This window comes from Eptatretus burgeri, chromosome 17 (assembly GCF_056783735.1).
Source record: "Eptatretus burgeri isolate ZD-2024b chromosome 17, Ebu_testis_v1, whole genome shotgun sequence".
NCBI classification, from domain to species: domain Eukaryota; kingdom Metazoa; phylum Chordata; class Myxini; order Myxiniformes; family Myxinidae; genus Eptatretus; species Eptatretus burgeri.
The window spans coordinates 18,200,366-18,218,429 of NC_140977.1; the positions used below are offsets into that span (position 1 = coordinate 18,200,366).

General features: G+C 47.4%; 1 protein-coding gene across 5 annotated transcripts in view; it reads right to left on the reverse strand.

Moving 5' to 3' along the window:
• Positions 1 to 4,160: 4,160 nt before the first annotated feature.
• Positions 4,161 to 18,064, reverse strand: part of LOC147009453 (uncharacterized) — a 42,934-nt gene continuing 29,030 nt past the window's right edge. For all 5 annotated transcript variants that reach the window (XM_085861706.1, XM_085861704.1, XM_085861705.1 and 2 more), the window contains one exon: positions 4,161 to 8,512. In XM_085861706.1, the coding sequence (XP_085717832.1) occupies positions 5,616 to 8,512 (2,897 nt within the window). In that variant the 3' untranslated portion in view covers positions 4,161 to 5,615. The remainder of the gene's footprint in view (positions 8,513 to 18,064) is intronic.

The window sequence follows — 18,064 nt, forward strand, 5'->3', positions numbered from 1 at the left end:
AGAAAATTGGAGGGCATGGCCCGGAACTTGCGAGGACACCAACACAGGCGACGGGAATTTTGGTTGTTAGAACTGATAGTTTAAGCGAGACGCGCTTGTTGAAAGCCCCTGGGTATTTTAAGAGTTAATGGTTAGGGTAGATAGGAAGTGAACCCCTCCGCACCATCCATCCCTTCGCTCTCGTTGTGGGTCGCTGGACCCACTTTGGGTAAAGAGCGCCGAGCTCCGAGGAGGCCATCCTGAGTCTTGAGTTGGGCCTCGACACAGGACGCGAGCTCTCCCTTATTCCCCTTCAGGAAGGGAACGTAGGGGTTGGGAGTAGGCTAGGTGACAGGATAGGTTAGCTGAACAAAGACGATAAAGGGGGTTAGGGGACGAGTTATAGTAGTGGGGAAGTGAAAGTAAAAATAAAAACAAAACAAAATAGGTTGGGGCGAAATTGGTTTTTGACAAATTAAGGGAGTGGGTATGGACCGAGACAGGCAAAGGCGATATGTTGGGAGGGAGACAGTAGGTCTGAGCCCGCCTTCCGATTGGCCAGCACCACCGCACTCCCTCCGCCAACCTCCATCTCAAGGCAAGGTGCCAGCCCAATTTCGTCTGCCAGCTGTTTTTGCTGCAAGGCCTGTGCCGGCCACTTCATTGGCTGGCTGTTTGATGCAAGGCCTGTGCCGGTCGGATCGTCTGACCGCTGTTTGCTTCAAGACCTGTGCCGGTCGACCGTCTGCCGGCTGTTTTACTGCAAGGCCTGTGCCAGCTGCGTTTGCTACAGCGGCCCTGTTTTGCCATGCCTTGCCTGCTACCTTTGCCATCCATGCCTACTGCCGTTGTCATCTTTTGCCCCCGTTCTGTTTTGCATTCCCCCCCCCCTTGTTCAATGCCATGTGCGCTAGGATCGTCGCGCAGTTTGCGAGGACCACCCTGTTGGCAGCTACAACATGGGCCTGCAGTGGCGGCCCGTGCACTGTGTTTGCGTCCATCCATCCATCCATTCATCCATCCATCCATCCATCCGTTGTGTTCATTGCGTGTGCCACTTGAGCTGGCACGGAAACCGCGTTGTGCAGCTCATGTGCGGTTGCGTTCATTGCGTGTGCCACTTGAGCTGGCATGGAGACTGCGATTGCGCAGCTCATGCACCGTTATGTGATTCATTTGGGCTGCGACGCTTTAGTTAGCCGTTTTTCTTTATCTATCGTTATTTTGAGCCACCATTGCCACAAACCTCCACGCAAACAACAACTGCCACCAACTACGCCACAACGCCCACCACGCTCACACTACCCCCACAACAATCACCACCATCTTCGCCACTACGCCCGCTTACGAACGCCATCCTCCGCGGACCACGGTAAGACGGTTTCCACACCACGGAAACCGTCCGAAAAGGATTGGCAGAACAAAACCACTTGTGAAGCCTGTGGGTTTTTTTCCCACCATTTTTCCCCAAGCTTGGTGTGAAGGGGAAGGGTGGGACAGCTCGCTCCCGATTGGTAGACGCACGGTGTGACGTGGATGGGAGTGAGGAACATCCCTTTTTGGGAGACTCTCAGAAGGGGGTGGAGCCCGAAACGGGGCGGAGCGAAGGGCGGAGCCCCGCTCCAATAAGGACGGACACGGACAGGGCGCGCTCTCTTCTCTTCTCTTCTTCGCCCCTTGGTGAATGCGTTCCTTCCTCTTGGATATCTCTATGGTCCTCCCGTATGCTCTCTCCTCGTGACGGTTGATCCGCAAACCAACTCGCGTTCCCTTCCTCCTCATTCGTTCCCGCGCTCGTGGCCCGGCGAGGCGTATTGGTGGGAGACGCGGACGGAGGGCGCCGTAGGCGGCCTGAGGTGGACCTGCGAGAGTGGACACGGAGAGTGCCGGAGATGGTTCACCGGCCGCAACAAGCGAGGTTCTTCTTTTCTTTGGGCTTTTGTATGTGTTTGTGGCGCCAGTCCGACAAGTTAAACTGACTACCAAGGACCCCAAAAACCGCAGACTCAAAGGACCTAAAACATCCAGAAGACCACATAGACCACATAGTTGAGGAGTTATCAGAATTACATGTGTAAATTTACTTAGTAAAAATGTCATTGACCAAAGTATGTGTGTGTGTTTCTCACTGTCAGGGAGTTGGGGTATGGGGTATGGGGAAAGAGAGGGGGGTGGACCCTGAGCACCTAAAGACCCTGAGGAACCAAAAGACCAAGAGGACCCAAAAGACCCAAGCCCTGAGAACCCAAAATACCCAAAACATCCAGAAGACCCAGATGACCCAAAAGTCCTGGAGGACCCAAAAGACCCCTAAAACCTAAAAAGACCGAGAGGACCCAAAAGTCCCAACACATCCAGAAGACCCTGAAGACCCAAAAAACCTAAGGACCCAAAAGACCCCAAGCTCCAAAAATACCAAGATAACCCACAAGTCCCTGAGGTTCCAAAAGACCCCCCAAAGATTCAAAAGAACGAAAAGACCCAGAGGACCCAAAAGAACATGATGACCCAAAAGAACCAGAAGATCCAAAAGTCCTCAAGGACACAAAATATCCAGATGACCCAAAAGACCTCGACAATCTAAAAGACCCAGTACACCCTTTAAGACTCTACATTCTACAAAAATGGAGGTGTGTGTGTGTGTGTTTTCTTCATAAAGCAGAAAATATTCTCTTTGCTAACTCACATACCCCCACCCCTCTCTCTTTGTCCCATCCTTGCTCTACTCCCTCCCAATACAGTGCAGAACCCTCCTCCCACACCTCTCTCTGTCTGTCTGGACGTATCCGGATGGTGGTCATCTCCTTACGTGTCTGGACGGTGGTTAGTCCGGGAGGTGTTTGTCTCCTCATGTATCCGAATGGTATTTATCTCTGGACATGTCCGGATTGGAGTTTGTCTCTGGACATGTCCGGGCGGTATTTATGTCTGTAAAGGAGTTTGTCTCCGAATGTGTCAAAGTGGTGTTTGTCTCTGGACAACTCGGCTCCAGACGGCGTTTTTCTCTGGACGGGTCCAGGCGGTGTTTGTCTTCAGATGTGTCCGGGCAGTGTTTATGTCTGGATGGGAGTTTGTCTACAGACATGTCCAGATGGGAGTTTGTCTCCGGACGTGTCTGGATGGGAGTTTGTCTCTGGATGTTTCCGTTTGGAAGTTTGGCTCTGGACGTGTCCGGACGGGAGTTTGTTGCCGGACGTGTGCGAGTAGTGTTTGTCTCCGGACAGCTTGGCTCTGGACGTGTCCGGGTGGTGTTTGTGTCCAGACACGTCTGGGAGGTGTTTGTGTCTGGAAACGTCCAGGAGGTGTTTGTGTCCGGACGCGTCCAAGCGGTGTTTGTGTCTGGACGCGTCCAGGCGGTGTTTGTTTCAGGAAGCGTCTGGGCGGTGTGTGTCTCCGGATGCGTCTGGACGCATCCCGGTGGTGTTTGTCTCAGGAAGCATCCAGGCAGTGTTTGTCTCCAGACGTGTCTGGGCGGTGTTTGTGTCCTGAAGGGAGTTTGTCTCTGGATGTGTCAGGACGCAAAGGTTTCTTTGTTAAAAACAATATGGCTGCCGAACCACACGACTGATGACATCATCAATTTTTCCCCTCATACAATTTAGCCCGAGATGACCCTCAAAAAATTTCATACAGATTGGATAAAGCATTTGACATATGCAATTATGATGTCATAACGAAGCCACCTATGACATCAAAAAATCGTACTTGTGTGGTGATTATTCTTTCAGTATGCTGGTTAGGATGATGCTGCTAAACCAGAACAAAATTAATTTCACTCACATTTAAAATGCAATGATGTGTTGTAAATGAAGTCTGGCTGATTACTTCTTTGTCGTCTCTCCAGCGGTTGGTGAAGAAGGAAGGATTTATTGGTGTTGAGCCCCTGCAGCTTTAAAATAGCATCGAAGATGGCAAGCAGAAGAGACTTGTTAGTTGTCGTCATGGTTGTTTAGCCAAACAAACAAAATCCACTTGACTCAATAGTCTTGGTTCTGACGAACAAAAAAGTCACTATTAAATATTGACGTGTTGTGTGACGAGTGAATAGGGATGAAAAAAATGCTTGTGAGTAAAGGCGCACAAGCTTCTAACATGTCGTGATGACGAGCTCTCATTTGCACTCGCCTTCCAGCATCCCCTACGTTGATTGGCCCTCTTGAAGGATGCAACTGATTGGCTACTAGAGTTCACATGTTCGCTTTATTACAAATCTACGCAAAATAAAATATAAAAATTAATGAATGAGAGTAAATAAAAATTCATGAGCCACTACACTTGTTTCACATGAGCCAAGTTTCAATTTTTTTCCATGCATCAGTTTCAAAGATAAAGAGGTCCAAAGTTTTCCTTTTTTCCAACATGGCTGCCACACCACGTTATCTATGACATCATAATTATCATTACTATATTCCATGAGTTGTCACACCTATGATGAAAATTTTGTATCAATTGGATAGGCGGTTGCAGAGAAAACAGAAAATTAGCATGGACAGATAGACATACATATGTACGGACGGACAACCCGAAAACATAATGCCACCGGCGACTTTGTCATCTGAGGCATAACAATGTGTTCCCGGTTTTGGAGGAGGGAGCCACGTTTGAAAGTTCATTCGTGATGTTGGACAGATGTTTTCTGGCTCTCCTGAGAATGGACACACTTGGTGCAGGCTTTGCGGAATGCACCGAGATTGCCTCTTGATTGGATTTGTCTTCCAGGAAAAGGCAGATTGTTTCAAAGAAACTTCCTCACAAAAGGATTATTTTGTGCATGGGAGAGAGCGAGAGCAGGTTTCTGTGGAAGAATTCAAAGGCTGAGTTAACATCAGTTGAGGAGTTATCAGAATTGCATGTGTAAATTTACTCAGTAAAAATGTCATTGACCAAAGTATGTGTGTGTGTTTGTCACTGTCAGTGAGTTGGGGTATAGGGTATGAGTAAAGAGAGGGGGGTGGTAATGTGCTAGTGTGTTTTAATACGAAATGATTGAGTGAAAGATTTTTCACAAGTTGTGCATTGCTGTGGACATTGTTTCTGGTGACTTTTCAAATGAATTTTCATGTGCTGTTTATGTGGGATTCCTGATTGAAAGATTTTCTTCAAGTGGTGTTCTGGGCCCAGTTATATTCTTGATCTTCATAAATCACTCTGGCTCTCCCTAACTGGAAAATCCTCTTTATCCAATTCCTCTTCCTTCCAAATTTCCATTTTTTCCTCCTGAGATTTTCTTCCGATATCCACCTTATCCACCCGATGCATCCACTTGCCTCTTATTCCTCCCCACAGACATTACTTATCCAAGTCTACCTTGATGGTTGCCTTCAAATCTGTTGTTGGTGTTTCCCTCCTCTATTAACTGCTCCTTTTGTACTGTTCTGTCCTGATCCTATCAGAGTACAAATACTAGCTCGTTCAAGAGGCTCGACTACACATAAAAAAGTAAAATATTAAAGTGTTTCATCAGCTCGCACAATTTAATGAAAGATTTTCCAACAATTTTGCATTTGTATAGACATTCTCTTTTTGACAATCTTTTTCTTGTCCATTGTGAATTTTCACGTGCTTTTTCAGGTTAGTTAAACAATTAAAATATTCTCTAAAACTGTGCATTTATAGTCATTCTCTTTTGCGTATTGTCATGTGTGTTTTAAGGGTGGATGGCTGATTACAAGATTTTCCACAAAAGCTGCATTGGTTTGGGCATTCACGTTGGTTGTTATTTCCATTTGCGGGTTTCTTTCGATGCGTTCTTCATCATTGTGAATTTTCAAGTGTGACTTTAGGTGATATGACTGATTAAAAGATTTTTCACAACTTATACATTTGTATGGGCGTTCACCATTGTGAATTCTCACGTGTCTTTTCAGGGCGGATGACTGATTAAAAGATTTTACACAAACAGTGCATTTGTATGGGCGTTCTCCATTATGAATTAGCAAGTGCGACTTTAGGTGAGATGACCAATGAAAAGATTTCCCACAAACTGTGCATTTGTATGGGCGTTCACCATTATGAATCAACATGTGCTTTTTAAGGGTGGATGACTCATGAAAAGATTTTCCACAAACTGTGCATTTGTATGGGCGCTCACCGCTGTGTATTTTCATGTGTGATTTTAGGTGAGATGACCGATTAAAAGATTTTCCACAAATTGTGCATTTGTATGGGCGTTCACCATTGTGAATTCTCATGTGTGATTTCAGGGTGCCTGACTGATTGAAAGATGTTCCGCAAACTGTACATTTGTATGGGCGTTCACCATTGTGAATTCTCATGTGTGTTTTAAGAGTGCCTGCCTGATTAAAAGATTTTCCACAAACTGTACATTTGTATGGACGTTCTCCATTGTGAATTGTCATGTGTGTTTTACGATTGGATGATGGATCAAAACATTTTCCACAACTTGTGCATTCGTATGGACGTTCATCATTGTCAAATGCATTGTGTGTTTTAAGGGTGGAACACCATTTAAAAGATTCTCCACAATTTGTGCATTTCTCCGGGCATCCTCCATTGTGTATTCTCATGTGCCTTTTAAGGTTGGATGACCGATTAAAAGATTTTACACAAACTGTACATTTGTATGGGCATTCTCCATTGTGAATTCTCATGTGTGTCGCAAGAGCGAATTGCTGATTGAAGGATTTTCCACAACTTGTGCATTCGTGTTGGCGTTCTACATTATGAATTGTCATGTGCCTTTTCAGGGTGGCTGATTGATTAAAACATTTTCCACAAACTGTGCATTCGTGTGGGAGCTCTCCACTGTGAATTGTCATATGCATTTTGAGGGCGAATGACCGAGTAAAAGATTTTACACAACATGTACATTTGTATGGCCGTTCTCCACTGTGTATTATCATGTGTGTTTTTAGGGCGAACGACCAATGAAAAGATTTTCCACAACTTGTACATTTGTATGGGCGCTCTCCATTGTGAATTCTCATGTGTGTTTTAAGGGCGGATGACCAATGAAAAGATCTTTTGCAACTTGTGCATTTGTATGGGCGTTCTCCATTGTGATTTCTCATGTGTATTTTAAAGCTGGATGAACGGATGAAGGATTCTCCACAATCTGTGCATTTGTATGGGCGTTCACCGTTGTGAATTCTCATATGCGTTTTAAGGTTGGATGACTGATTAAAAGATTTTCCACAATCTGTGCATTTGTATGGGCATTTACCATTGTGAATTTTCAGGTGTGATTTAAGGGTGGATAAATGATTAAAGGATTTTCCACAAACTGTACATTTGTATGGGCGTTCACCATTGTGAATTCTCATGTGCTTTTTCAGAGTTAATGGCTCATTGAAAGATTTTACACAAATTGTACATTTGTATGGGTGCTCACTGTTGTGTGTTCTCAAGTGTGATTTTAGGTGAGGTGACCGAATAAAAGATTTTCCACAAACTGTGCATTTGTATGGGCGTTCTCCATTGTGAATTCTCATGTGTGTTTTCAGGGTTGCTGACTGATTAAAAGATTTTCCACAAACTGTGCATTTGTATGGGCATTCACCATTGTGAATTCTCAAGTGTGTTTTGAGGGTGCCTGACTGATTAAAAGATTTTCCACAAACTGTGCAGTTGTATGGTCGTTCACCATTGTGAATTATCATGTGTGTTTTACGGGTGGATGACTGATTAAAGGATTTTCCACAAACTGTACATTTGTATGGGCGTTCACCATTGTGAATTCTGATGTGCGTTTTAAGGGTGGATAAATGATTAAAAGATTTTGCACAAACTGTGCAGTTGTATGGGCGTTCACCATTGTGTATTCTCAAGTGTGATTTGAGTTGAGGTGACCGATGAAAAGATTTTCCACAAACTGTGCATTTGTATGAGCGCTCAACATTGTGGATTATCATGTGTCTTTTCAGGGTGGATGACTGATTAAAAGATTTTCCACAAACTGTGCATTTGTACGGGCATTCACCGTTGTGAATTCTCATGTGTGTTTTAAGGGTGGATGACTGATTAAAAGATTTTCCACAAACTGTACATTTGTATGGGCGCTCATTATTGTGAATTCTCACGTGTATTTTGAGGGCAGATGACTGATTAAAAGATTTTCCACAAACAGTACATTTGTGTGGGCGCTCACTGTTGTGTATTATCAAGTGTGATTTGAGGTGAGGTGACCGATTAAAAGATTTTCCACAAACTGTGCATTTGTATGGGCGTTTTCCTTTGTGAATTAACATGTGTGTTTTAAGGGCAGCTGACCGATTTAACAATTTTCCACAAACTGTGCATTTGTACGGGCGTTCACCATTGTGAATTAACATGTGTGTTTTAAGGGCAGCTGACCCATTTAACGATTTTCCACAAGTTTTGCCTGTGCATGGATGTTCAGCTTTCTTTCCTTTGTGAGTCTTATGAAAATTTTTCTCGAAAAACATTTCATCATTCGGTTTATCTTGTTTGTATAAAGTCCTCTTGCTCATTTCAGTTGGCGAGTCCTGCGGAGGCATGGTTGAACCATTCATAAAAGCAGTTGCAGTCTCTCTTGTAGATTCAATGGAACCACCTGTAAATACAACATCACATGACCTGTAAAAAAACAAATTTTTCATCAAATTCTGTTCAATACTCATATCACTCAGACAAACGGACCCAAAAATGTCCAAGTGGTGGAAAAAAACAAAACAAAACAATGTAAACACCTGGGTAAACGAGGGACACCAATCAAAGGCTTCAAACACAGGTGTGGCACATCTGTTAATTATGCAAATGATATTCCAACATAGTTTGGGTCATGTATAAAATGCTGCACAGGCGTTGTTGCTAATAATTATGGCTTGCATGGCTGCAAGAAGGAACCCCCTCCCCAACCTCCACAAATACAGAGCACGTGTGGTCACCCAATGGTTTAATGAGCATGACACCGATATTATACAAATGTCCTGGCCTCATCAGTCACCAGATCTGAACACAATTAAGCATTTATGGGTTATTCTGGAATGCTACCGGAGATTTACACTTCCGTCAAACAGGTGTGAGTTGATTGACTTTCTCAGGGAAAAAATGGTAACTCATCCGTCCTGCAGAATTCCAGATGCTGGTGGACTCAATACAACGTCCAATACAGGCTTCCACACTTAAACACTACCTTATAGTGGACTCCCACTCCCATACATACATACACATATGCACAGCACATGTATTTGCATATATACAGACAAGCCGGTAGGCGGACATGGGCAGTCGATCAAGTCGAATTTAGTCGTTTTTCAGCCGTTACTAGCCAACAAAAGCGTCCAGAGCAACGGTTCTTTCTCACACATAACTAGGACATACCATGAACCTACCATACCAGTTTCATGTAGATCTGACTCATCGTCTTTGAGATATAACGAACTTCGTTTTTTTATTATTTTCGACCAGGGTTCATTCAAAGTCTATCTTCTCCGACAGTTTTCATAGGATCCGGCTGGAAATTTTTGACAATATGGCTGAATGTACTGCCCCAGGTCAATCGTAGCCCGATTTTTGATTTTCGAAAAAAAAAAATTTGAGATTTTTTTGAAAACTTAAAAGGTCCGTTGTGTAGCAGCGGATGGGTCCATAGCAACGGTTCTCATTTGCACACAACCAAGTCATGGTATGAACCTACCGACCAAGATTCATCGAAATCGCCATTGTATTAACGGAGCACTGGACCGAACAGACATACAAACATATTGACGGAAATACTGATAATAAAGGTAGACTAGATCGACTACCCAATATATATATATATATATATATATATATATATATATATATATATATATATATATATATATATAAAAAATGCATATATCCATGTATATACATACATATAAAAACATATATACACACATATATATACATATACATATATAACTATATATCTACACATACATATATGTATTTATATCTAGTGTTACGGCTGTGGAAATTCCCAGAACACCATATAGGTTCCTTAGATCAGTTATCCCGGTAAGTCTGTGTTCAGTTAGATTTTCCCCACCATTGTTTAATGGGAATTATTCATGTTCACCGGGCTGTGGCCCTTTGAGATAGTGTTTTTCTTTATCTATTGTTATTTTGAACCACCATTGCAACAAACCTCCACGCCAACAACCACGACCACCAACTACGCCACAATGCCAACCACGCTACAATCACCATTACAACAACCACCACCATCTTCGCCACTACGCCCGCTTGCGAACGCCATCCTCTACGGACCACGCTACAACTCCCTTTCCGCGTCGGAAACCATCCGAGAACGCGAGGAGGGAAGCAAGGAGGATCTCCGATGATGACGCGCGGCTTCTCCCGCCTGATTTTCCCGCCTATTTTCCCCGTGCTTGGTGTGGGGGAAGTGTGATCCGAGCCGGGGGTCAAAGGTGAGAAAAGGTGGGGGCATCTTTTTGGGGGAATAATTCCTTGGACCGGAGCCAAAACCGACTTCCCCCGTCCCCCGCACGGCACGCGGGGAGGGGGTGAGAGGGCACGCCCCTTTTCGGGAGGCTTCTCGAAACGCCTCGAAGGGAGGTGGAGCCGGAAATGGGGTGGAGCGAAGGGCGGAGCCCCGCACTATGAAGGGCGGAGCCCCGTGCTATAAAGGGCGGACCGTAGGTGAGGCGAGGCCTCTCTGATAGATCTCCCTGTGGTTCATGAATCTCTCCCCCTGTCTCCCGGTGGTCCATGCACTGCTGCTTCTTACAGCTCGTGGTACACTCGCCTGCCTTTGGTGGTCCGGTGCTCGTGCTTCCTGTAGTTCAGCGCTCCTAGGGTGGTTCAGCTGTTGCTGTGGTCAGGATCCGGTGGAGGGCCCGTGCATCGGGGACGCGGACGGAAGGCGCAGCTCTGCTGGCTGTGTGGTGTGGACCTGCGCGTCCGGACGAGGAGTGCCGGAGAGAGTTCGCCGGCCACGCGGGAGGCCCGGAAACCAGGCGCGTCCACGCTATCTGTCGGGGGAGCGGGACGTCACAACTCGACGACCACTAAGGGGGGGCAGGTAACCTGCGTGGTCTCGTGGGCCCATTCGGTCAGCCAAAGCCTACGTTATAAAGGTCCCCGGACCCCGTCTACCTCCCTGCGTATGGGGAGGTCTTTCCTTTTGTTTTTGTGTACATGCTGTGGCGCAGTGTCCTGTTAAGTAACGAATGTACAAGTGACTGTGCTTGTAAATAATAATTATAATCAGTCGTATTGCTTTTGCATTCTATTTATTAATTGTATATTGCATGACTGCCCTTGCTTGTGTTGTGCTGTATAGTGAACAAATGTCCTTGTGTGCAATGTACCCCATTCGTCGTGTCCTATTTCCCTTTTGAAAAGCCATCTTGCATCGTTGAATGAGTAGTGGGTTTTGAACGCCCGGCAAAGAGAATCGGATCCGTCGAGGTCGGCGATAACGCCGCTCGGTTATCACTGTAGTACGGAACGGACCGCTTAAGCGGTTCGTGTCCCAGGCCGACCTGCGGCGCGGTGCAGCCCCTCAGTAGGTTACCCGCGCGGGTACTTAGGTATATCGACATTCGGCGATTCACCCTATTTCGCGCGGGTAGAATGCGGACTGGGCTGTGGTGAGGTTAAACCCCCACCTGTGACTGGTTCCTGGCGGTAGTTCCAGGAGGGTCACGACTGAATTGTCCGTCCGGTGGGCGACGCGGTTGCGATTGGAGTTACGCGGCCGATCGCACGCCGGCGGGCGCGAATTCGCAACACTGGTGTCAGGAGTGGGATTCGAATCCACCCCATCTCCAACTAAATTAACGGGAATCGGACCAGGGGTGTGCGAAGCAACCCCCCCCCCCCCACCATTCCAATTAAATTTCGAGCTTTTAAATTAAATTCCACAAAACAAGATGGCTTTTCAAGGCGAACGGGTGCCGGGGGTATTAGGAATGTGTTATAATGTAGAATGCATGGCCGGGGATGGTTCTTCTATTAATAAACTCGCTGCTGATGTTGATCCATGGGGGAGCTCACCCTCATACACTGAGCACGAACTTTGCCGACAAATGAACTTGAAGTCGCACAATGGCGGCGCGATCGCACCTCGGCGCGGCACAGAGTGGGCGGCTATTTTTAGCGCAATGACCGGCGCGCCACAAGGCGAGTGCCTTCAGTCACCGCTTCAAACCACATGGTCATAGCAGGCAAGGCAGGCGGACATTGGCGGGCTTCGGAAACAATTGGAGGAAGAATGGAAAACCGAGCTCGAAATGGAAAAATGGAAACACGATTTGGAATTAAACAAAACTAAAGGAAGAGGTAAGATCAGGCGAACAGATAAAAGAAAGCCTAGAACGGAGGGTAAAAAGAGAACAGGAATATCAGGAACAACAAAGGGAAGAAGCAAGGTTGAAGTATGCGGAGATGAGCAAGAAAAGGGATGAAATGAGTGAGGAGGAACAGAGACAGAGAAAGGAAAAATGGAAAAAAAACTTTTGAGTTACTGGAATACCAAAGCAAAGAGAGGGAATTACAAAACGAGCTGAGGACGTTGAAAGAGGAAAGAACGGAAACAGAGAATGAAACGTTGAGGGACCACACTGAGCAAATCAAACAGTTAGAAGCCAAAGCAGGGTCGGAGTGTGCAGAGATGAGAAAGGAATGAGAAAAAAAAGCTTCTGAGTTTCTGAAACACCAAAACAAAGAAACAGGATTACAAAACGAACTGAAGATGTTGAGTGAGGAAAGAACGAGAATGGAGAATGAAACGTTAAGGAACCACACTGTACAGATCGAACAACTGGAAGCGAAGGCCAGATTGCAGAATGAGGAACAAGAGAGACAGTGGAATAAAAAAAACACAAAGAACAAGGAATGAGACAGGAGAGAGAAATCAGTCAATTGAAGGAAATAACGACATTGCAGAATGAAGAACAAGAAAGACAGTGGAATAGAAAACAAAAAGAAGAACGAATGAGACAGGAGAAGGAAACCACGAGATTGCAGAATGAGGAACAAGAAAGACAGTGGAATAAAGAACACAAAGAACAAGGAATGAGACAGGAGAAGGAAATTAGCCAATTGAAGGAAATAACGAGATTGCAGAATGAGGAACAAGAGGGACAGTGGAATAGAAAACAAAAAGAGTATGAATTTGAAACTGAACGACAAAAGAAAAAAATAGGTTGGAGTACGAGGAGAAAGTGAAGGAGCAAGTAAGGAAGCGGGAAGGAGAAATCAGTCAATTGAAGGAGACGAGATTGGAGAGAGAAAAACGAGAGGAACAGTGGGATAGGAAACAAAAAGAACATGAATTTGAGGTTGACCAATTGAAAGAAAAGGCGAGGCTGGAGTGCGAGGAGATAGAGAAAGAACAGTGAATGAAACACAAAAGGGAGATTAACCAAATGAAGGAAACTAAGAGATTGGAGAAGGAAGGACAGGAGAGGAAACAAGGAAGAGTAGTGAGAGAACAGCGAATGAAACACAAAAAGGAGATTAACCAAATGAAGGAAACCACAAGATTGGAGAAGGAAGGACAGGAGAGGAAACAAGGAAGAGTAGTGAGAGAACAGTGAATGAAACACAAGAAGGAAATCAGCCAATTGAAAGAAACGATGAAATTGGAGAGTGAAGAGCATGAGGGACTGTGGAGTAGAAAGCAAAAGCAATACGAGTTTGAAATTGGTCAACTCAGAGAGAGAGAGAGAGAGCAAAATTGGAGTCCACGGAGATCGAAAAACTCCGGAAAGAGAACGAACAACTCAAAAAGCTCCGAGAAAAAGAACGACTTAAAATAAGCCAGGAAGTAGAACAGCGCAATAAGGTGAGACGCATGATATCACCACAAGGAGTAATGTTAGGGGTGCAGGACTTGATCGACACCACTCGTCGGATGAAAGAACAATTATGACTAACCCTAATAAAAAAGACACAAATAAAACTGGACGAGAGAGAGGTATTGTCAGAGACACGGGAAATACACCGAATTGAGAATGAATTAAATGGAACGAAGGAGGAAACAGAGACGAGGATCCAGGAAGAAACTAATACACATGAGGTGACTGAGTTGGTAGAGACACGGGAGATAGAGGGTGAATTAGACGGGGTTAAGGAAGAGCACACACACATTGAGGTAGTGGAGGACAATGGGGGCTAGCTGGCGGACTGTTTCGCGACCCGGTGCGAGCATCTGGATAGCCTCCTTCAGGAACGGAGTGAGATGCTATGCTCCCTTGAAGCTGATCGCGACCAGGTGGGTCCGGTCGAGCTTTGCGAGTTAGAGGGGGCGAGTGCTGTGGACAGGTGCACGGGCAGCTTGGGGGGTATGGAGACCCCGGGACACCTAGTGGTGGCGCGAATCCCCAGTGTGATTGTTCAGGTGTGTGTTTGCGAGTGTGCGGGGATGCGTGCTTTCCAGCATGCATTGTGTGAGTGAAAGTCGATGTGTGACAGAAACCGTGTGTGTAAGAGAGCAGTACGTAAGGGAGATGGCAGTCGGCATGTGGGAACATGTAACTGCATGTCCCGGTGTGAGTGCCATCTCGAGGTGTGTGAGCCTCGTGGCACGGGGGAGTGTGTGTGCAAGGGTGCGACGACGACGGAGCCTGACGGTGGACAAAGGCCGAGTAGCGGCCGTAGATGCATTGGGGACGGTGCCGGGTATGCACGGCAGCGCGCACGGGGTCCGTGCTGTGCAACGCACGAGGCCGCAAAGTGCTCGGCTGCGGGAGTGAAACGCGGTCCAGAAAAGCCCGCGGTGGATGTTGCCGATCCCGCGACGGACAAAAGCTAGGCTGCGAAATGGATTCGGACCGAATGGGTTCTCCACACGGCGTGTGTTTGAAGCTCTGACGGGCAGAGCACATGTGTTCGTGTGGGGAACCCCTCGAAACGCGAGGCTTGCTTTTGAATGCGCAGGGTGACGTCATGGCTGCACGTAGGGTTGGAATCTGGCAGGAGGGGTATCCCTGCCGGATGGTACCGTCCAAGGAGGGACGAGGTGCACGAACAGCTGCCATGACGTCACAGGAGTAAAAGAGCGCAGGTTGCGAGTTGCCGCGCTTGTGTGCGCATTTATTTAAAAAAAAAAAAAAAAGCAAGACTCGCTTCGGGTGAACAGGATTACCGGGCAAGAGGTGGAAGACCCCCTTGGCCCAGGCACAGGATAGAACCAGTCAGGGGGAAGAGTTAGCTTAGCTAGAACGGCTCCATGGGGCAGGGATAAGTCCTCATGGGGCCCGTGGAATGGATTAGGTAGAGGCATGCAGTGAGATTTAGGATGGGAGATGGGAAATAATATTTGGAGACACTGACAGACTTTGAGTGTGTAGTGGGGACGTAGCTTAGCTACGTTGTGTTAAATGGAACGTGCTATCGTGTAATGGATGACGAGGGAGCACAAGGGAGTTAGGGGTTTTAGTGAGCAGAATGGCAGTGATCAGCGATGGAGTGAAATGGAATGGAAAAATGTACATGTGAGTGAGTGAGGCCAGCGGGTCTGTGTGCATGGGGTGAATGTGGTAGGCATGGTGCGATGAGTGATTGGGGGGAGGAGTGACTCCCGCCCAAGGGACCCCGGGGTCAGTGTAATGAGAGTTAGGGGGTTAGTCAAATTTACAAAATGGAGGTCGTTTTGCTGTTGTTGGGAGTGTAGGCTCGAAACCCATTTGGAGGGGTGCAGAAGCCCTGTTGAAGTGCTGGGAGCGTGGCTACGAATGGTGAGTATCGCTGAGTGGGAACTCCGGGCACCGGGCTAGTCGGCCGCGGTAGGCCAAGGGTCCATTGGGGGCCGGGATAGTGTAGTGGGCACGGGTGGCCCGCATGATGCGGGGCCTGGGGCGCCATATGCCACGGGGGCAGTGTACTGGGCACGGGCGACCCTCGAAAAGGGACCCGGGGCGCCAACACGCCACGTGGGCATCGAGGGGGAGTAGCCGAGGAAGGCACTCCCCAGTTTTTAGGGAGCTGGTAGGCTCGGAGGCAGTGTAGTGCCCGGGGGTGCCATTGTTGGGGAATCGGCAGAGGGTAGTTCCTGCCAAGGGAGCCACGCGTCCCAGCCGTGAGACCGTGTGAGGGCACGGAAATAAAATTGGGGGGCATGGCCCAAAATTTGAGAGGACACCAACACAGGCGACGGGAATCTTGGTTGTTAGAACCAATAGTTTAAGCGAGAGGCGCTTGTTGAAAGCCCCGGGGTAGTTTAAGGAATAAATGGTTTGGGTAGATTCGGAAGTGTACCCCTCCGCACCATCCATCCCTTCGTTCTTGTTGTGGCCCGCTGGACTCACTTTTGGTAAAGATCGCTGAAATCTGAGGAGGCCATTCTGAGGCTTTATTTGGCCGACACAGGATGCAAGCTCTCCCTTATTCCCTCCAGGAAGGGAACGTAGGGGTTGGGAGTAAGCTAGGAGACAGGATAGGTTAGCCGGACAGAGACAGTAAAAGGGGTTAGGAGACGATTTATAGTGGGGGAAGTAAAAATAAAAATAAAAACAAAAAAAAAATAAGTGGGGGCTAAATTGGTTTTTGACAAATTAAGTGAGTGGGTATAGGCCGAGACAGGCTAAGGCGATAGGTTGGGAGGGAGACAGTAGGGTAGGTCCGAGCCCGCCTTCCGAGTGGCCAGCATCACTGCACTCCCTCGACCAACCTCCATTTCCAGGCAAAAGGCTGGCCAACTTCGTCTGCCGGCTGTTTTACTGCAAGGCCTGTGCCGGCCACTTCATCTGCTGGCTGTTTTGTTTACTACGAGGCCTGTGCCGGGCCCTTCACCTGCTGGCTGTTTTTGCTTCAAGGCCTGTGCCAGCCACGTCATCTGCTGGCTGTTGCTGCAAAGCCTGTGCCGGTCGGATCGTCTGCCGGCTGTTTTTGCCTCAAGGCCTGTGCCGGTCACTTCATCTGCCGGCTGTTTGCTACAACGGCCTTGCCATGCCATGCCTTGCCTGCTTGCCTTTGCCTTGGCCCCATTCCCACCAGCCCCCGTTCTGTTTTGCATTACCCCCCCCCCCCTGTTCATTACCATGTGCGCCAGGATCATCGCGCAAGCCGCAAGGACTGCCCTGTTGGCAGCCGCAACATGGGACTGCACTGGCGACCCGTGCACCGCATTTGGTCACTGCATTCATTTCAAAAGGGGGAGGCCTTGGACTGCGTATGAGCAGCCGGCCACATGCCCTGTCACCTGCAATGGTTGTGACTTGTTTTTCTTCACAGAGTCCATCGATCCTGGGCCATGGTTTAGTGTAAATTTATATGTTAAGTTGTAATTGAACATGAGTGCACCCCCGGCATGTGTGTCTTAACGCCGGCAATGTATTTAAGTCGTCTGTATGAGTGGGTTTGTTTAGTTAGTTACTCAGCCCGTAGGTTATTTATTTTGGGGACACGAATACACTGAATGTCACACTCAGGGATCCGAAGGTAAATCGTACCAGGGGAGAACTTAGACATGATGGCACACGAAAATTCGATGACTCGGGATGAGTCTGTAAAAAGGGGAGGGGATAGTGTTACGGCTGTGGAAATTCGCAGAACACCATATAGGTTCCTGAGATCAGTTATCCCGGTAAGTCTGTGTTCAGTTAGATTTCCCCACCGTTGTTTAATGGGAATTATTCATGTTCACCGAGCTGTGACCCTTTAAGATAGTGTTTTTCTTTATCTATCGTTATTTTGAACCACCATTGCAACAAACCTCCACGCCAACAACCGCCACCCCCAACTACGCCACAACGCCAACCACGCTACAATCACCATTAAAACAACCACCACCATCTTCGCCACGATGGCCGCTTGCGAACGCCATCCTCTACGTACCACGCTACAACCCCCTTTCCGCGTCGGAAACCGTCCGAGAACACGAGGAGGGAAGCAAGCGCACGGCTTCTCCTGCCTGATTTTCCCACCTATTTTCCCCGCGCTTGGTGTGGGGGAAGTGCGATCCGAGCCGGGGGTCAAAGGTGAGAAAAGGTGGGGGCCTCTTTTTGTATACCTTGGTCGAGGCTCGTATGAGAGCTAACACACAACTCACAGCAAGGAGGCATGAGACAAGAGGGGCGGGAGTGGAAGGGACAAAACAGTGGGGAACAGACACATTAGGTGAACTGTGGAAGGGAGAGGGATGGGGATGGGACAGGGAACATGGCGA